Raw genomic sequence first — 20,053 nt, 5'->3', positions numbered from 1 at the left:
TTTATGTATGGATTTGTCTGGGCTATTGCAGTTTTTGCTTGAATGAAGAGGCATACTAGATAATGTATGGGTTTAATGCATGATCTTACAGTTTGCCCTAAATTACCAGTGAAACCATGAATAATGCTTCCTAACTATGAATGTCATTGTGTCATCCCTGTGGATGAAGGCTTGAGCTGCTAGATTCCTCTGAGAACTAGAATAAAACACTTACCAATGAATTTCCTGAGTGTCATAGAATGCTTTAATGTCTCCACCAATCTGACACTTTATGGGTATATCTCACATAGTGGGTCCACTGCGGATTTTATGTTTTTAGCTGTGTTCATTTATTTACATAGTTTGTAAGGTTGAGAAAAATCAACAGTCCATCAAGCTCAACCTAAAATCCTACTGTGTTGATCCAGAGGAAGTCAGAAAACCCCATGAGGCTGATGCCAATTACCCCATGACAGAGGAAAAATTCCTTCCAGACTCCGCTATGGCAGTCATAATAAATCCCTGGATCAACGTTCTATCCACATAAATCTAGAATCCATAACTTGGAATATTATATTTTTCCAGAAAAACATCCAGGCCCCCTTGAACTTGTTTATTGAGTCAGACATCACAACATCATGTGGCAGAGAGTTCCAAATCTCACTGCTCTTACAGTAAAGAATCTCTGTCTGTGATGATTGTGGGACTAATGATTTATACAGGGGCAAAAAACTATGCTTCTGTCCTGAGCCTCTATGACTCTCTTGAACATCCCATGACTTTATTAGCCTTGGCAGCTGCTGCCTGACACTTATCACTAAAGTTGATTTTACTGTCCACCAGTATCCCCAAGTATTTTTTGTTAGTAGTTTTATCTAATGCTTTATTATTTATGGGGGAGATTTATAAAAACCTGTGTAGAGGAAAAGTTGCTGAGTTGCCCATAGCAACCAATCAGCTCGCTTCTTTCATTTTAACAAGTCCTTTGCAAAATGAAAGAAGCAATCCAAGTGGGCAACTTTTCCTTCGCACAGGTTTTGATAACCCCCTTTGTTTTTACAAAGTGCATAGCCTTACATTTATGCACATTAAATTTCATTTGCCATTGCTTAAGCCTCCAGCTTGTAAAATTAATAATTAATATAGCAATAAGGCTCTGTAATATTATTTTATCCTCCTCTGTGGTGATCACCTTACCCAGTTCAATGTAATCTGCAAATATAGAAATTCTTGTTTGAAATCTTTCTACAAGGTCATTAATAAAGATATTGAAAAGAAGTGGACCCAGTACTGACCCCTGCAGTACCCCACTAGTAACTGTCACCCAACCAGATTAAGGCTGGGTGCACATTATGACCATACAGTCACTGGATGAGCTGACCGGAATCAGATAGTGACTCTGATCGGCTCGTTTTTGCCCCGTATCCGGTTTTGTGACCAGATCTAAAACCATAGTATACTGCGGCTTTAGGTCCGGTTACAAAACCGGATATGGGGCAAAAATTAGCCGATCGGAGTCCCTATCTGACTCAGGTCGGCTTATTATTGGGTCCGGCTGGTATACGGGAGTGCCCGGTTCATACTCTCCCTAGCCGGATCCGGTGACTGTATGGACAAAACGTAATGTGGACCCACCAGAGTACCACTGATACTAACCCTCTACTTCCTATCACTGAGTCATTTGCTAACCCAAAGGATAGGGGATAAGACCACCCCACGATCTCCTGAATGGGGCCCCGACAGTCTGCTGGAAGGGAACATGCTAACCCCCACATGGAGCGGCGGCCGACACCCCCTCCCCTTCCTGCGAGGGTTGGAATGGCCACTTCTGGCAGACTGTCAGTGCCTTGTTCAGGAGATCGCGGGGGGCCCAGCGGTCAGACCCCCCCGCGATCTATAACTTATCCCCTATCCTTTGGATAGGGGATAAGTTATTTTTCACCGCACTACTCCTTCAATTGATATAAATTTATGTAGCATAAAACTTTAGCATACAATCTACAGCATATATATATATATATGCTATGTATTATGAACACAATTTATATCAGATAGTAAGTACACTGCAGATTTGATGCTGTGTTCAATCATTTATTTATATTAATTGACATAGCATAGAATGTTAGCATAAAATCTGCAGCGTTTTCACCATGTGTGAACATAATCTAATGGTATTTTCATATAATGGAAAAAAGACTATTAGTCCGGTACTGCCGCTGCACAGTCCGGCACCCAAACCGGCACGGGGAGTCTCAGATAGTCTTAGTAAGTGGTGCTCTGACTTTAAATCCAAATGATAGGCAACAGTAGGACAAGTACAGACAGTCGGCACTCACCATTTCTTCTTGAACTTCTTCAAGAAGCCGTTTCGCATGTCTTTGTGCTTCATCGGGCCTTGAGGCCCGATGAAGCACTAAGACGTGCAAAACGGCTGCTGTAGCCTTGCTTTACCCCTCATGTCTGTCCACCCCATAATATGTATGTGAGTATTTACCAATAAAAAGTTCAAAAAGAAAAGGTGAATGCCGACTGTCTGTACTTCTTATGAACATTATGTATTTCCATGGAAACATGTTTGATTATCCTGGTTTTTTTTTTTGACTCCTCAACTTTGGTAGGGCTTTACTATCTTTACTATTTACATTCTGTGAATATACATATAACAATACTATATTTCTGTGATGGTTTTCATGGACTCAAATGAAGTACATGTCTCTCAGTAGAAACAGGAACAGTTCCCGGGCTTACTGATACTGATCTGTAATTTTACAGGATCCCAAAATGAGCCTCCATCATGCAATGCCAATGCAGTGAGCTGCCCATCTGCCTGTGCCTGCAGCAACAATGTGGTGGACTGTCGAGGGAAAGGACTTACTGAAATCCCAGCCAATCTACCAGAAGGCATTATTGAGATGTAAGTAATCATTTTATTGTAATGTCATTAGCTCTGGCGGAGCTTATTCATTCACGAGCCAACTGCACCTCTGTAATAGCCGCTTTACCAGTATCAAACCATATACAATAAATAACACACTTTGTTGTTTAGTGTACATCAATTCTTTTTATCCTGATTCATATTTACCCTGTGTTTGTCATCCTAATGTTCTAAGCAGTGAAGTTATAAAATGTATATACAGTGTATTTACTGTGTTACAAGACAAAGACCAGCGTGTGTGCAGTATTGTACAAATCGCCCTAACACACATCGCTGTATTTACTATCTTAATCATTGAAAGTAAAGGAAAAAACTGTTCACATATTTTAACCTTTGCATTAAGTATTTTCACAGCCAAAAATGCAGAAGGGACATTTTATGACAGCTCTCAAGCAGAGCACAAAGGCATTGTTAATAGAGCGTGGCCATCTCATTTGTAGCCTCCATTCGTGTGACAGCCAAGAATTATCAGTACTGATGCTTCACTTTTTTCCTTGCTTGTGATTTATCTATGTTATAGAGAAGACTGACAAACCATTATGCATTAGATGTTGTTTGAAGTCAGAAAATTGCTACAAAACTGTTCCTGTAGTGCACAGGGTAACAGATGCTAACCCGTTCCCACTAAAAAAAGATAGCTGAGATAAAATAAATACAACAGTAATGGATGCATTCATCTTGAGGATAAATATTTCATATCTGGAAAGACTGTGGATAGTAAAATGCTATACTTTTTCATTGTACAATGCTCTTCTTGTAAGAGTTGATAGATGTTTGTTGTTTAAATCCAGAAGAACAGAAAACGTGAATACAGATCAATTACTTTGAGGTATAATCAGTTAAAAACTACAACAGTGAAGGCCAAAGGGCCTATACAACAACATATACATCCAATGACACAGAATTACAACTGGACACACAACAATAAGAGACTGCACAAAAAGGGCACTACCTCAAAGAAGGAACCCAAAAAATAGGGAACAAATGACGGTATAGGGATCACTCAAATGAGTGAAAGCCAACCATAAATAAGGCATGAATTAAACATGTTCACATTACCTAGTGGTATGAAAGTGCAAATGAGGAGCGCCACTGCCCAACGTTTCGCCACCAGTAGGCTTCTTCCGGGGCGCCCTATACCGTTCATTTGTTCCCTATTTTTTGGGTTCCTTCTTTGAGGTAGTGCCCTTTTTGTGCAGTCTCTTATTGTTGTGTTTCCAGTTGTAATTCTGTGTCATTGGATGTATATGTTGTTGTATAGGCCCTTTGGCCTTCACTGTTGTAGTTTTTAACTGATTATACCTCAATAAAGTAATTGATCTGTATTCACGTTTTCTGTTCTTCTGGATTTAAGTGCTTACTTGCGTGGGATCTTTATGGTATTACAGGAATTTCTGTGATATTTATTTAGATGTTTGTTGTGCCAAGTACCTTATCCATGAAATGTTATTCCTATATGTGTTTAATAAGCACTCAATAAACAGGATAAAACTACTTTAGACAAGTTGTTCCATCTACATACTTAAATGGGCACTGTCAAATACAAAAACTTTTGATATGTTGTAAAGCATGTATAACCAATAGGTTTTGCAATTGCTTTCATTAGAACATTTTCAGTATTTCATAGTGAAAAAGCCAGTCAAACAACTGCCCCCCCTGCCTGCTTGGACACATACTAGTCCTGCTGTGTCCATGCGTCATCACCTTTGTCATGGACACACTTCCTTGATTGACAGCTGGGTGGAAAGGAGGAGAAAAAAATTAAAATGCCTGATACCAGACGGTTTAAATGAATGTATAGAGCTTTGAACCATTTCTCCACTCCCCCCCCCTCTTGCTTCACCCCTCCTCCCCCCTTCCCCTGGCTCCCCCCTTCCACCCCTCCTCCCCCCTTCCCCTGCTCTTTGTCCCTTTCCCTCTCCACTCCTTTTCTCCCCCCCTTTCCCCCCTCCCCGTTCCCCACCTCTTGGCCTCCCCTCCCTTTCCCATCCCCCCGTCCTTCCCACATCCCCACACACACTCCTTTCCGTCGTCACTCATTTCCCCTCCACCCCTCACCCATCTGCTAGTCACATCATCTATCCCTCTCTTTGTCAGCTTGTGTCCCGCTAATGTTAGTGAGGACAAGCTGGGAGTTATAGATTTGATAATGCTAGGGGAGATGTGAGCAGACAGCATACTGAGGGAGGGGGCGGAGACCTGCACAGTGAGGCCACACCCCCTCCCTTTGAGAGGAATTCAGACTAGTGAGCTAAATTAAATGTGTAATAAAAAAATAATAGATAAAAATTAGATGTACATGGTTAGGATTAGGTACTGAGTGATATATTAAAATAAAAAATGTTTTTGTTGGATCTGACGGGTACGCTTTAACGGGTACTCCCATAAAAAAAAAACATTTTTTTTAAATCAACTGGTGCCAGAAAGTTAAACAGATTTATAAATTACTTCTATTTAAAAATCTTAACCCTTCCAGTACTTATCAGCCTCAGAGGAAGGTATTTTCTTTTTAAATGTATTTTCTGTCTGACCACAGTGCTCTCTGCTGACACCTCTGTCCATGTCAGGAACTGTCCAGAGCAGGAGAGGTTTGCGATGGGAATTTGCTCCTGCTCTGGACAGTTCCTAAAATGGACAGAGGTGTCAGCAGAGAGCACTGTGTAGAGGTGTCAGCAGAGAGCACTGTGTTCACACAGAAAAGAAATGTAAAAAGAAAAAACTTCCTGTGGAGCATACAGCAGCTGAATACTGAAGGGGTTAAGATTTACAAATCTGCTTAACTTTCTGGCATCAGTTGATTAAAAAAAAAATTGTTTTTCACCGGAGTACCCCATTAATTCAGGCAGTACTCCACAGTATGTAGAAAAAAAAAATGGGCTCCCAAGAATATAAAAACTTAAATATTTTACTAAAATTCTCAAAATAAAAAACCAGAGCACACACCAATGCGTTTCAGATGCCCCATGTGCCCTTAGTCATAAAGAATTAAATAAAATATTCACATTTTTAAATCATATGGATCTGGAAGTTCATTTTCTTCTTCATTTCATAAAACTATTAAACAATCCCACCAAGCCCGCCGAGTTATGGGATTTGACCTGAAGTTCAGCCCGGACATGGCTAGAAATGTGGTCGCTTCTACAGCGGCCATGTTTTTACAATGCAAGATCTTTTACTATAAGCAGCATTATATTAGTAGGGCTTTATTATTTGCATTCTGGTGTTATTGGGATCATATGTTGTAAAACAAAGCTCGATTATCATGGGGGCTGACTTCTAGCACCCCCAATGAACTGCTTTTTGGAGAGGCCTCTTTGCTCAAGAGCTGCACCCTCCTTATTGTTTACATGATGCCAAACATATAATAAAATCTGTACGAGATATTGCAGCCTTGTCTCAATGATGGTCTTGGATAGACCATCAATATTGTAATCTCTGAATACTCTTCTAATCTCAAAATATACTATATTCTATATATTTTAGCATTTAACCATAGTGAAACAATTACTAAAAGCATGATGCGGTATTGGCTTTTCAAAAAAATAAAGTACATCCTTTATTAAACGCCATGTAAAATATGAATCCTCATTATTCATAAAGGTTGCAGTATAGGCATTTGCAATGGCACAATAACGCTCTACCAGTAATATCTGCCATGGGATGGGTGACATTGATAAACCTCTAGGAGTTTGGACTCATGGTTTATAATGTCACTTGGAGCTGCAGGATAGAATTTATGGCCTTGCTGTGGGCATTACCCTTTAATTTATCTTGCTCTCTGCCCACCAGTGTTCATCCCATAATGTTCAGACTGCCGCTAGTAATCCTACAAAAAATGGCTGTGTCAACAGAGTCTAGAAATAAAAAAGTGTTTTTATTCAGAGATTTCTCTTTGTTTCTTTTACGAGTTATTTCTCACTGGGATAAGTAAACATAAAAAACAGCATTCTAAATGCGCAACATCAAATTTTGTTTATTTAATACAAAATAGGAAGTGAAAGAAATTTTACCATTTCACGAGTAACCCTCCCCAGCATTAGGTAGGATAGATGGTACCAGAGCCACTTATGTAGCGAAGCCATAATCATGTAAAAGTTACGACTCTTCCATACCCCAGGGATTGACATCTGAAGAATTACCCAAAAAGACAAATATTGAGTCTTAAAAAAGTTTGCAGAAAATGGATTATTAGATATTGAATATAATATTGAAAGTGCTATGACCATAATCTGTACAACAGACCTATGTGAACAACACACCCTTAAGGATTGGCTATTTATTTTATGAAATCATATTTAAAGTGGTTGTTCAGGACTTTTTATATTTCGCTGGAGGGAAGTTAAACATAAAAATACTTGACTACCCTGACTCCCAAAATCTACTCATCACTGTTAGTTCCTGTACCGGAAGCTGTCATAATGGCAGCTGCAGGGGATCAAGGTAGGTAACTATTATGTATTTTTTTATGTTTAAAAGGGTGCTCCAGGGAACTGAGGGGTAGTCCAGGAAACTGGACTAGACACAGCATAGGGGATAAGTGTCTGATGGCAATCTCCTGTATGGGGCCCCAGCTACTTTCACATCCTCTGAGCAGAGCCGCTCCCACCTTCCTGGAGGATCGCAAATGACGGCCCACTCAGCCAATCACCGATCGCAGCAATGTCAGTGATTTAGTGGGCCGTCACTTGCGTTCATCCAGAAAAATGGTAGTGCGCCAAGGACTGATAAGTAGATGGGCCCCATACAGAAGATCACGTTTAAGGGGGGATATGATAAACGTATGTGAGTGTATAAATGGCCCATACAAAAAAATAAGGGGAAAAACTGTTCCAGGTTAAACCCCCCTTAAAGGACAAGGGGGCACTCCCTCCGTGTGGAGAAGAAAAGGTTTAGTTTCAAGGGGCGATACTCCTTCTTTACCATAAGAACTGTGAATTTATGGAACAGTCTACCTCAGGAACTGGTCATAGCAGGAACAGTTGAAAACTTAAAAACAGAGTTAGATACATTCCTAGAGCAAAATAACATTAAAGGGGTATTCCGGGCAAAAACATCTTATCCGCTATCCAAAGGATAGGGGATAAGATGTCTGATAATGGAGGGCCCGCTGCTGGGACCTCCGCGATCTCCCTGCAGCACCCGCATTCTATGCGGGGCTGCGTTTCCAGTTTCGGAAACCTCCAGGTTTCCGGAACTGGGGACGTGACGTCACGCCACGCCACCTCCATTCATGTCTATGGGAGGGGGTGTGACAGTGGTTTCCGAAACTGGAGACGCAGCCCCGCATAGAATGCGGGTGCTGCAGGGAGATCCCGGGGAGTCCCAGCAGTGCAGTGCCAATCAGACATCTTATCCTCTATCCTTTGGATAGGGGATAAGATGTTTTTGCCTGAAATACCCCTTTAATGCTTATGCAGAAATATAAAATCACATTCCTTCCCCCTTCATCCCACCATACCCCTTCCCTTCAATCCCTTGGTTGAACTTGATGGATGGATGTCTGACTTGTGCTGAAGTCTGACTTGTGGCACCAACACTGATTTGGATTAACAGTCTACCTCAGGAACTGGTCACAGCAGGAACAGTTAAAAACTTCAAAACAGGGTTAGATACATTCCTAGAACAAAATAACATTAATGCTTATGCAGAAATATAAAATCTCATCCCTTCCCCTTCATCCCATCGCACCCTTCCCTTCAATTATTTGCTTAATGGAAGTATGACTTTTTTTTAACCATACTAACTATGTAACTATGTATTTGGTGAAGTCTGACTTGTGGCACCAACACGGATTTTGGATTAATAGAAGGAAAAGCATTCCTAACTTTGGGTCTTTATTACACAGCCTGACTCCCACCCAGTATGAGCTCCTTTATTGGCCCTCGGTTTACAGAGCCTTTTACATGGCCTGGTATTGAGTGGGTAAGACCGCACAAATTATCACTGGATTATTTGTCGAGCCCTTTCTTCTGTCATTTTTTTGGCCGTACTTGCCCAGTGTTACAGGGCAGTGTGCCACAAACAAGCAATGATTTTTAAACTTTTCATCTGTCGAACAATTGCCCTGTGTAGTGGGGCCTTTAGACTTTTGTCACTGGACATCTAACACATCATTGAAAACACACCCATTAATTTTATTGGTCCTTTTTTGTTAGATTCTCCATGAGCAGTGTCAAAGGGGTTAACATCGTTGGTGACCAGAGATCACAGACTTCACCAATGTGATCTATTTGACATATCAGGAATTTATTTTGATTGTACTTTCCTTTAAATAGTCTGTTCCAAATGTAAGGATATTGGCCATAGTTGTATCTACAGTTAGCAGCCACGGCTTGACAAAATTCTTATTTACAAGCTAGTTTCATATTATTTACATAGCTAATTTGGTTGAAAAGTGACGTACCCCCATCAAGTTAGCGTAACATTTCAGGCTATTAACTAAAATGTAGACATTTTTGTTACTTCCATGCCAGTCATCTTTGCACAATCTGCTTAGGATAAAGGCTTTATTCTCTAACCTGCTCCAGATAAACCACTACAATCTGGTTGGTTGCTAAGCACAACAATTCAATTTTCTCCCTACATTAGTCTCTAGAAATAAACTCTTGTGATTGTCATCCACAGAAATTGGCTTGAAATGGCCCGTAGTCTGTCTTGAGTCTGTAGAACATGTTCATTTAGAATTCTGCTGCTACCAGTGACTGGGGAACCAGCTTGTTATAAGTCAGACAGGATTCTTGAGAGTATTATGAGTTGTTCATGTTTAAGGGTTTTGGGCATTTGGAATAGAAATTCATGATTTCAACTTTATTTCTAATATGCTTTTACTATGTTTATTATTAAAATGTTCCAAATACTATACACTTTACCCACAGCAAAACTCAGACCTTGTTAAATAGGAGAAATACAATATTAATAATTGTTACATTGTAGTGTATCAACAGAATAAGATATAACTCTTTCATACATTATTGCAAAAAAAAAGATATTTTGTTGTCAATCTAGCAGTGTGCATTCTGCTATCAAATAAAGTTCAATTGTGCAGAAACCAAAAATTCTGGGACTAGTATAACATTGTTACATCTGTGACGTGAGGTAGCAAATATAGGTGAAAACAGCACTAACCAGGGGCAATAGCAATAGCGTAGCAATAGCAATATTTTGGCGATATCTAACTAATGACATGCAAGCTGCATAAATTAATATGTTAAATGATATGTTTGTAATGTGTCAGAAAAGGAAAAAAACAATACATATATATTTTTCGCCGTATAAGACCCACTTTTTCTTCCCCAAAACTGGGGGGGAAAAGTTGGTCCGTCTTATACGACAAATACACATTAAAACTGGCGGTCCCTGCGGCCGTCAACGGCCGGGACCCGCGGCTAATACAGGACATCACCGATTGCGGTGATGCCCTGTATTAACCCTTCAGACGCGGCTATCAAAGCTGACCGCCGCGTCTGAAGCGAAAGTGACACTAACCCGGCTGCTCAGTCGGGCTGTTCGGGACCGCCGCGTCCCGAACAGCTTACAGGACACCGGGAGGGACCTTACCTGCCTCCTCGGTGTCTGCTCCATGGCGGGATCCCGTGCATGGCCAGTGCTCTCCTTCATCGTCATCACGTTGTCGCGCACGCCGTCCCGTCATCCAATAGGAGCGGCGTGTAGAGCGGCGTGCATAGCGGCGTGATGGCGGTGACGGAGAGTGAGGATACCGGGCAGCAGAGACGTTCCGGAGCAACGGGGACACCCCGGGGATGCAGCGACAGCAATGGGGGGGGCGACATCCAGGGCAGCGCTGACGAGCGGTGACGGGTCCGGAGCGGCGGGGACACTTGAGTACTACCTCCTATACCAGTGGTCTTCAACCTGCAGACCTCCAGATGTTGCAAAACTACAACTCCCGGGCATGCTGGGAGTTGTAGTTTTGCAACATTTGAAGGTCTACAGGTTGAAGATCATTGTCCTATACTTTACATTGTATTTGGTTCCGAATCTTTATTTTCTAGATTTTTATGCTTTAAAATTGGGTGCGTCTTATATGCCGGAGCGTCTTATATGGCGAAAAATACGGTATATATATTTGGTTTTTTTTTTCCTTTTTTGACACATTACAAACAAATGATGTTACATAGTAATATGTGTAACTTGCATGTCATTCCTTAGATAGATAGATATAACAAAATAAAAAATGTTGGAGAAAGGATTTTGGAACGCCTTTTGAGCTTTTTTAAAAAATTGCATGTGGGCAGAAAATGGGTTGAAGTATGAAAACAACGGAATAGGAAAGCATATGACGTCTTAGGCCAGTGATTGGCTGCAGTTTCAGCCATAATACATGAGGACAACACTATAGGGCTGGTGTCTCTGAAGAAATGGTCAGCTGTACCTTTTATTTACTTATTCTTTTTTTTTTTTTAAAAAAAGGAAATCTGTCAAACTTAGAGCATAAGTGTCAAAAAGGCGGTGCCAAGTATGACATAGGGTAAAAATGTTTGTTTTGTATAGTGATCCAGCCATCTATTATTCTAAATAAAGTAGTAGAAAAAAGGTGGACAAGCCAGTTACCCAACCAGCTAGTATCAGTGTATGGACAGATATGAAGTTCATTAGGGGGCAAGGAGTGTAGGGGATACTGTAGAATGGAGGGATAAGGGGCCAAGGAATAATAATAATAAAGGACAGAAGTCCATTTATGAAATATAATAGGCCTAAATGGACAACCAATGCAGTGGTTGTAATAGGGTAGAAAATTGGGTGGCAGACAGAAATGTCAGGATGGACTAAAGAGGAGAAGAGAAGATCGATTATTTTTACCAGTTGGGGTCTGAGTGCTGAGACCCCCACCTATTGATGGAGACGTGTCTCTCCCCCTTTCTCTCTGATTGCTGCATAGAGATATCTCCATAGATTTTTAATATAATCCCATAGCGATCATTGCGAAATCAGACCCCAACTGATGAAAACTTGTAACATGTCTCTATGACATGAATGTATTTAATTGATAGTATCGCTTTAATGAATTACAGAGGTTCAGACAATGATTATATGACATGTTCGCAGCTAAGTGATGGTGGTTTCTAACCACACTGTCTGGTCTTTTATCCCAACTGTTCTTTTCCTTATTTACTCTGGTAATTGTTCTTTTCCAACAACAACAGAGTCCACATTGGCACGAATTACATGGTGGCAGAATGAAAAGGCCTTCAATGGTTTAGTATATTAACTTGTAGAAATGTTGCTGTTTTTGTACACAAAAGGCAAACCATAAAGCATATCCATACTGACAGTCACATTTACAGTGTGTTATTTTTCACAGATAGTGGAACAGCTTCAGATAAATTTGGCCATATAAAATTTGTATGTGTGTTTCTGCAAAGCTCGCAAACCATATCCAGAGGTCCAAAAATCTCTGACAGTACCAGTTCAACAAGTTGGACAAACAAGCTTCAAACAATTTTATTATAACCATTTATTATATTCTCAAGCAGCATAATAAGTGTATGACGCAGATATGTGGTCATCTCAGACCAAGATGGTAAGCAGACAGTACAAATAATATTTTTCTATCTTTTACTTGTTTTGTTCTTAGACGGCTGGAACAGAATTCCATCAAGAGTATTCCAGCTGGAGCGTTTACTCAGTACAAGAAGCTCAAGAGAATGTAAGTCTGATATATTAGGAGAATATTGGATCTTATATTTAATGATCTTATTACAGCGGAGAATTGGATAAAGTCTGCCATAAATCATTGGCCATGCCTGTTGTTTACTACAGGTAAATGTGCCATTGTTCTCCTTGTGAGGCGCAGCTGCACAAGTTGGGACCTACAAAGCGGACATGATCCTTGGATGCCATTTTATTAGACTGTGCACTATATCAATGACCTGTTACATTTAAAGAGTACCTGTCATCACAAAAACTTTTCATATGTTGTTAATTAATGTATTAGAAACAACTTTCTAATACCATGTCATAAATTTTTTTTTATATTTATTATGACTTGTAAAAACTGACCACTAGGGGTCTCCCTACATGTCCCGGCCACAAGTCTCTCATAGAGTTCAGACTCGTGCATGAGTCCTAACTATTATAGTGCAGCCTGGACACTGATGAGCACAGTGCAGCTCCCTGCCTGTCAGCCAGACAGATGGGAGCGAGCGCTGCGCACGCTGCATGGCGCACCTCAGCTACATTGAACACTACATGCAGGGAGCAAGCTTTGAAAGAGGATTATGAAGGAAATATTGGGCAAAAATGAAAAAGAAAAACTGCAGGGGGCAGGTAAGGAAGAGGGCAACATATCAGCAGCATAATATAAAGCAATGGAGATAGCGGCAGGTACTCCTTAAGCAGCATTTAACATCTGGTATTAAGTGTACCTGAAAGCACAGACAACAACGATCACAGAAAATGCCAGGGTTCTGTGCTTGAGATATGGAATGCCATAGATTTTTTATGGTTATATCGATGAATGCACCAATAACGGTGAATACGGTGCTACCAATGTGTTTTGAATGCACACATGACCAGAATTAATAACTGTTGCACTCTCTATGCATTGGTAGTGATAAGGGTTGAGGTAACTCTGCATGGTAATGCCAACATTTTTGTACTTAATGCCTTTAGTGTTCTTATACCATGATGTCTGTTCCTTTACAGATTCCACAGTAATATCTTTTTATTTTAGTCAGTATATGATGAAGGAGGTGCTGACACTCGGAACCTCTGAAAAGCACCTAAACCTATGCTGTGAACTGGGTTCACAGCATTCTCCCAGCTGTGTAACTGCACCTCAACTTCCATTTACCTCAATGGAATCTGAGATGCAGTAACCTAATATGGTCACTGCACAATGAAAGACGCCAACTCCTTCCAGCCCAGTTTAGAGAATGGATCTGGCTGTGGCGGTTCTACACAACAGTTGATAGGCAGGGATGCCAGATGTCTGCACTATGACGATTATATATTGATGATATTTTCCTGAGGATAGGCCAACAATATGTAGAATTGGAGACCCATTTTAACCAAACAAGTTATACATAAATAATGTTGAGTGACGTTTATACATATACAACATTTCTTATCTTGCATGCCATCTTTGTTTTCATAACACCACTGTATAAAAATGTATGTGTTTTACGCTATATGTAGCATTATAAACTCAAATTTATTTTTTATTTTTAGAGACCTCAGCAAAAACCAAATATCAGACATTGCACCAGATGCTTTCAGCGGATTAAAATCCCTCACTTCACTGTAAGTAACTTCACTAAGCATATTAAGCAAAGGTGCAAAAAAGAATACCACAAGCGTAAAGTGTACCTGTTGTTAACAAAAAAAAATTGTATAATGTATATAATACCATTATATGTATTTTTGTAATATACATTGGTTAAAAAAACAATGTATATTTTATGCCTGTGTGTCTCTGTGAGGAGACGAAATACAGGAAGGGTGGGTGGATAAGCAGGGCTCTGTGCAGGCTCCTGGCTTGTTAATCATCCTAATATGAGAGCATCAGTGCACAGAGCCCTGCTTGTCCTCAGTGTACAGAGCGCTGCTTGTCCTCAGTGTACAGAGCCCTGCTTGTCCTCCGTGTACAGAGCCCTGCTTGTCCTCAGTGTACAGAGCCCTGCTTGTCCTCATTGTACAGAGCCCTGTGTGTCCTCAGTGTACAGAGCCCTGCTTGTCCTCAGTGTACAGAGCCCTGCTTGTCCTCAGTGTACAGAGCCCTGCTTGTCCTCAGTGTACAGAGCCCTGCTTGTCCTCAGTGTACAGAGCTCTGCTTGTCCTCAGTGCACAGAGCCCTGCTTGTCCTCAGTGCACAGAGCCCTGCTTGTCCTCAGTGCACAGAGCCCTGCTTGTCCTCAGTGCACAGAGCCCTGCTTGTCCTCAGTGCACAGAGCCCTGCTTGTCCTCAGTGTACAGAGCCCTGCTTGTCCTCAGTGTACAGAGCCCTGCTTGTCCTCAGTGTACAGAGCCCTGCTTGTCCTCAGTGTACAGAGCCCTGCTTGACATCAGTGTACAGAGCCCTGCTTGTCCTCGGTGTACGGAGCCCTGCTTGTCCTCAGAGTACAGAGCCCTGCTTGTCCTCCGAGTACAGAGCCCTGCTTGTCCTCCAAGTACAGAGCCCTGCTTGTCCTCGGTGTACAGAGCCCTGCTTGTCCTCGGTGTACAGAGCCCTGCTTGTCCTCGGTGTACAGAGCCCTGCTTGTTCTCGGTGTACAGAGCCCTGCTTGTTCTCGGTGTACAGAGCCCTGCTTGTCCTCAGTGTACAGAGCCCTGCTTGTCCTCAGTGTACAGAGCCCTGCTTGTCCTCAGTGTACAGAGCCCTGCTTGTCCTCAGTGTACAGAGCCCTGCTTGACATCAGTGTACAGAGCCCTGCTTGTCCTCGGTGTACGGAGCCCTGCTTGTCCTCAGAGTACAGAGCCCTGCTTGTCCTCCGAGTACAGAGCCCTGCTTGTCCTCCAAGTACAGAGCCCTGCTTGTCCTCGGTGTACAGAGCCCTGCTTGTCCTCGGTGTACAGAGCCCTGCTTGTCCTCGGTGTACAGAGCCCTGCTTGTTCTCGGTGTACAGAGCCCTGCTTGTTCTCGGTGTACAGAGCCCTGCTTGTCCTCGGTGTACAGAGCCCTGCTTTTTCTCAGTGAACAGAACCCTGCTTGTCCTTAGTGCACAGAGCCCTGCTTGTCCACCCACAACTGTATTTGGACTCCTTACAGAGACACACAGGCAGTAGCTGGAAGGACAAAAATATTTTACAAAAATTAAACAATGTATATTACAGATAGTCATCTAATATATGACAATTGATTGAATTGCTCCAGTCCCCAGTATATCTTTATAGCTATTGTTTGTGTCTATTGGAGTGATATGAAATATGCAATGTATAATTGCTTCAACAGAACAAGCCTCTTAGACAAATCAACCCCTGGCTATACCAAGGTTAAACCTTTGCATCTTTACTTCTATCTTTAGTCTTCATAACAGAATATTGGCAAAGTGGTGCAAGGACAGAAGAGATTTGTTTTCACCTTCATAGCTCATAAATCATATAGAAATACAATTGTACTTAAATTACCTAATATATTGGACAACAGTTGCATCTTAAAATGTAATTTAAATGCTCTCCAATGAATGCACACTAATATATGTATGCCAAACGTTCTTCTTAGGTGTTCCTGCAATACATTATTAAAGCAATGCAAGAAAATAACTATAAAGATGTTAAATTGCCTCCTGAGTAGGCCCATAGTTAGGCCGACAACTGTCAAGTCGCTAAAGACAAACTAATCTCTCTTAAATTAGCAATTGCTCATGTAGACTGCAGACTCTGAAAATAGAACTCACATAACCCTATTAAAGTCCTTTCTACATGAGTAACCTAGAAATTGTTTGGTGATTAAAGACTTCTCTGGAGCCAGTACATCAACTGGGGCTCTGGTGTCTGGTGTTCTCATCTCTGCTCTCCGGTATTTGGAGCAATCTAACATCCTCATTTGAGACACTTAATGTCACATCTTGATTATAATTCCAAGTCATCAGACAATCTGACACAGGGGGATTCAGAACATTTTTCTGCTTATTTTCCGAACTGAAAAGTAAGCAAAACAGCTAAAAGAAATCCTTACTTGCAAGGTCAGACTACATTGTTACAGATTTACATATGTCTTGTCTTGTTATTCACTACGGTAATTAAAAATTTTGACCATTTGATCACTAGATCGTTGGATTTACAGTATGTCTAGGAAATACATACTATATATGGATACAGTAATAGGAATACAATAGTCCCTCAAATTATAATATAAATGGGTTCCAGGATGACCAGGGTAAGCTGCAGATATTGTATCTTGAAACCGTTACTCTGGAAAACTGGTAATTGGTTTTAAAGCCATCAAAATGTCATCGAAAATAAGAAAATTAAATTAAAATAAGCAGATACCTAACACCAATAAAGTCCTTACCTATAAAAACTAGAAATAATTGAAAGCTGTAAATCACTTTCAATGTAGAGGACATGAGCTTCTTCATGTAGAGGACATGAGCTCTCCAATGAATGCACATTAATTGTACCACATTGTACCAGAAAAATGAAATGGAGCTGCCCTCACCTTGTGTCCATAAGAGCAGCTCGTTTAGAACAGGTAAAGTGCAGTACAGATTATGTAGTACAATGCTGGACTATAGAGAAGCAGCCAATCAATGTATGGCACTTCAGATATACAGAAATATTACCAGGGAAATTCACACTCTGGTTGGTCAGATCTTCCAGTCATTCACATGTACAGCAGATTCAAACTGTCTGTAGCACCTTTTAAAGTTACAGTAGTCAAAGAAAGACCATTGTATTGTTAAAATAATGTAACCTGAGGCCATACTAACTCGAGGGACCATAGTATAGTAACATACTGGCCCTGATATACTAAGAGCGGAGTGTAGGTTTCTTTGTGGGTTTTAATTTCCTAAAAAAAAAATTTACATAGCATTTACTAAGCTTTCCCTACATTTTCCACTTTCCCTACATTTTGCTTTTTTTTACACATGCTCTGATCTGTTGGGTTATCTTTAGTTGAAATCCACTACATTTTCTGTGGAAACCTTAGTAAATATGTTGGGTTTTTGTGAAAATGTCAGGAACACGCCCCTTTTTTTAGGTTTTCTCAGTAAAATGGAGAGTTAGACGGGTCTTTCCAATTCTGGCGCAAATTCTGGTGCAGACAGAATTTCTGGCATAATGCGCCAGAATCTGTCGCACAACCCGACAAAATGTCGGGTTTGCAATAGTAAATGAGGCCCATTGTGTTTAGTTGAAAATAGACATGTCCATTGATTGAGTCCTTCTGTTCTGCAATGTTGATCCTGAGGCTGGCAAAATCCTCTTTTGGGGGAGATTTATCAAAACCTGTGCAGAGGAAAAGTTGCATAGTTGCCAATAGCATTTATAAATCTCCCCCTTTGAGGTGAAAAAAACAAACAAATTCTAAATATGACAAAATTGCCTATAAGAAATTCCTTTACCAACAACGTTTGCCAGTCCCTCAATAAAGTGCAACCATAATTTGGGCAAACCTAATACAATGTTAGTTTAGAAATAGGGGGCATTTAGAGTCTAGCCAGTGGACAAGCTTTATACAATCTAATAGTAATGGTTTATTCCTTTAAGCTGTGTATAGCAGTGTACATTTACTGTATGCATTAGAAAAGCTCTAACCCAAGTGCAGATGTACATTAGAGACAAATAATGCAGCTACAATGGGACACTTGGAGAAAGGGGGCCCAGTCCATTTGCTTTATCTATTGAGCTGCAGATGTTTCCAATATAGTTTTTCTGTGGTCAGTTCCATTCCGGGTTTTAGCTAAAAATACCAACATACTGGCCAACATACTTCATGGGAACCCATCCGATTAACCAATGAACAAGCATTTGCAATCCCAACAACAAATAGGGATCTGTTTTCATCCTCATGATATGAACTGGAAAACTGAAAGACATCATAGCAGAAAGAAGAAATCAATGACTCAATGTAAAGATGACCAAAATACCTCCTTTTTTTTTTCTTTTTTTCCTTTTTTTTTTAAATCTATGTGCTTTGTTAGCTTTAGGTTTGTCTTTGGTGATGTGATATATTTGGCAACAAACTACTAATAGGTTAAGACAAATTTTCAGCTCAGGATTGTTCCCCCTAGGAACAGATATGTTTTTTAAACTGATGAATGATATACCAGATTTCTTTCTCCTTCGAGTTTTTAAGATCATCTGGCTTTAATATCTGGGAAGGAATGGAAAAGGAAGATCAAAATCAGTTTTACTGAACACAGTGTCAAGCACTCAAGAGCACGGCGCTCTTCACTCACTCTTCACACATTATGTAAAGGGTTTTGAGAAGCTGCTTCTAGCTTACTGGAAGTAATTTTATGTGAGGTGACAATCCAAAATATGTGAACTAGGGTCAGCTGCAATAATAGGCATAACATGAATGAAAGCTGAATGCAGCCGTGCTGGCCAGCGATTGTGGTTTTATAAAGTATTCACTGTTCTTGACAGCGACTGTTTTACTGCTTTACTGAAGAAAACATCATTTAACTCTGCTTGGAGCTACTTTGCAGACAATGTCATGGAATTTCTCAAGAAGCAATCCTCTGTTACAATGTTATAAGTGCTACCTATAGTTGGGATTCAAAGTGGATTAACACATTAAGAAACAAATCTTTTCAAGGAAACTTTATTTTCTTAAAGGATAAATTAATATATGAGAAAATAATAATCTTACTTTTGATATGTGCTCTTGAGTTAGTATCAGATGGCTAACCACTGGATAATGAGGTTATTGTTTCTGAGAAGCATCATTACACAGTGGCCCTCATTTACTATTGCAAACCTGTCAGGTTGTCGGGTTGTGTGCCAGATTCTGGCGCATTGCCCAGGAAATTCTGTCTGCGCCAGATTTTGTGCCAGAATTTGCGCCAGAATTGAAAAAACCCCGACTAACTCTCCATATTGCTAAGAAAACCCGAAAAGGGGGTGTGACCACCAGGAAAAGGGGTGTGGTCACCGAAAAGGGGCGTGTTCCCGATATTTTCCCAAAAACCCAACATAGTTACTAAGGTTTCCACAGCAAATGTGGTGGATTTCAGCTGAGGAAAACCCTACAGATCAGAGCATGTGTAAAAAAAAAAAAAAAAAAAAAGCAAAGTGTAGGGAAAGTGGAAAATGTAGGGAAACCTTAGTAAATTCCGTGGAAAATAAATTGTAGGGAATTAAAACCCACAAAGAAACCTTCACTCCACTCTTAGTAAATAAGGGCCAGTCTATTCAATTGTAACTCCATTAAAATACTTGAAAAAACCTTGTAGGACATGCATCTCATTGTCTATCTAAAAATGTAATGCTCTATTCTGTTTGTTTCATTCAATTCACTTGTTTTAGTATCAGCAAAGAAGACTTTACAGGAGGAGACTTGACTTATTACAGACATTTACTTCCTCCTTGCTAATATTAGCTGCAAACCTAGATTAGATAAAAAAATACTAAGATAGGTAGGTAGGTATATAGATAGATAAAAAGATAGAATAACTAAGTTTAATATCTTACTCAAACTAGAAATTACAAGCTATTTGTGTGTCCATAGAA

At 40.4% G+C, this 20,053-nt stretch overlaps 1 protein-coding gene across 2 annotated transcripts in view; it reads left to right on the top strand.

The window, feature by feature from the left end:
* Positions 1-20,053, top strand: part of SLIT3 (slit guidance ligand 3) — a 574,817-nt gene that overhangs the window by 421,600 nt on the left and 133,164 nt on the right. For both annotated transcript variants that reach the window (XM_056516502.1, XM_056516503.1), the window contains 3 exons: positions 2,752-2,893; positions 12,510-12,581; positions 14,105-14,176. In XM_056516502.1, coding sequence (XP_056372477.1) covers positions 2,752-2,893; positions 12,510-12,581; positions 14,105-14,176 — 286 coding nt within the window. The remainder of the gene's footprint in view (positions 1-2,751; positions 2,894-12,509; positions 12,582-14,104; positions 14,177-20,053) is intronic.

Source organism: Hyla sarda, chromosome 4 (assembly GCF_029499605.1).
Source record: "Hyla sarda isolate aHylSar1 chromosome 4, aHylSar1.hap1, whole genome shotgun sequence".
Taxonomy (NCBI): Eukaryota; Metazoa; Chordata; class Amphibia; order Anura; family Hylidae; genus Hyla; species Hyla sarda.
The sequence above is the reverse complement of the archived record's forward strand: the minus strand, read 5'-3'. Positions and strand labels throughout refer to the sequence as shown.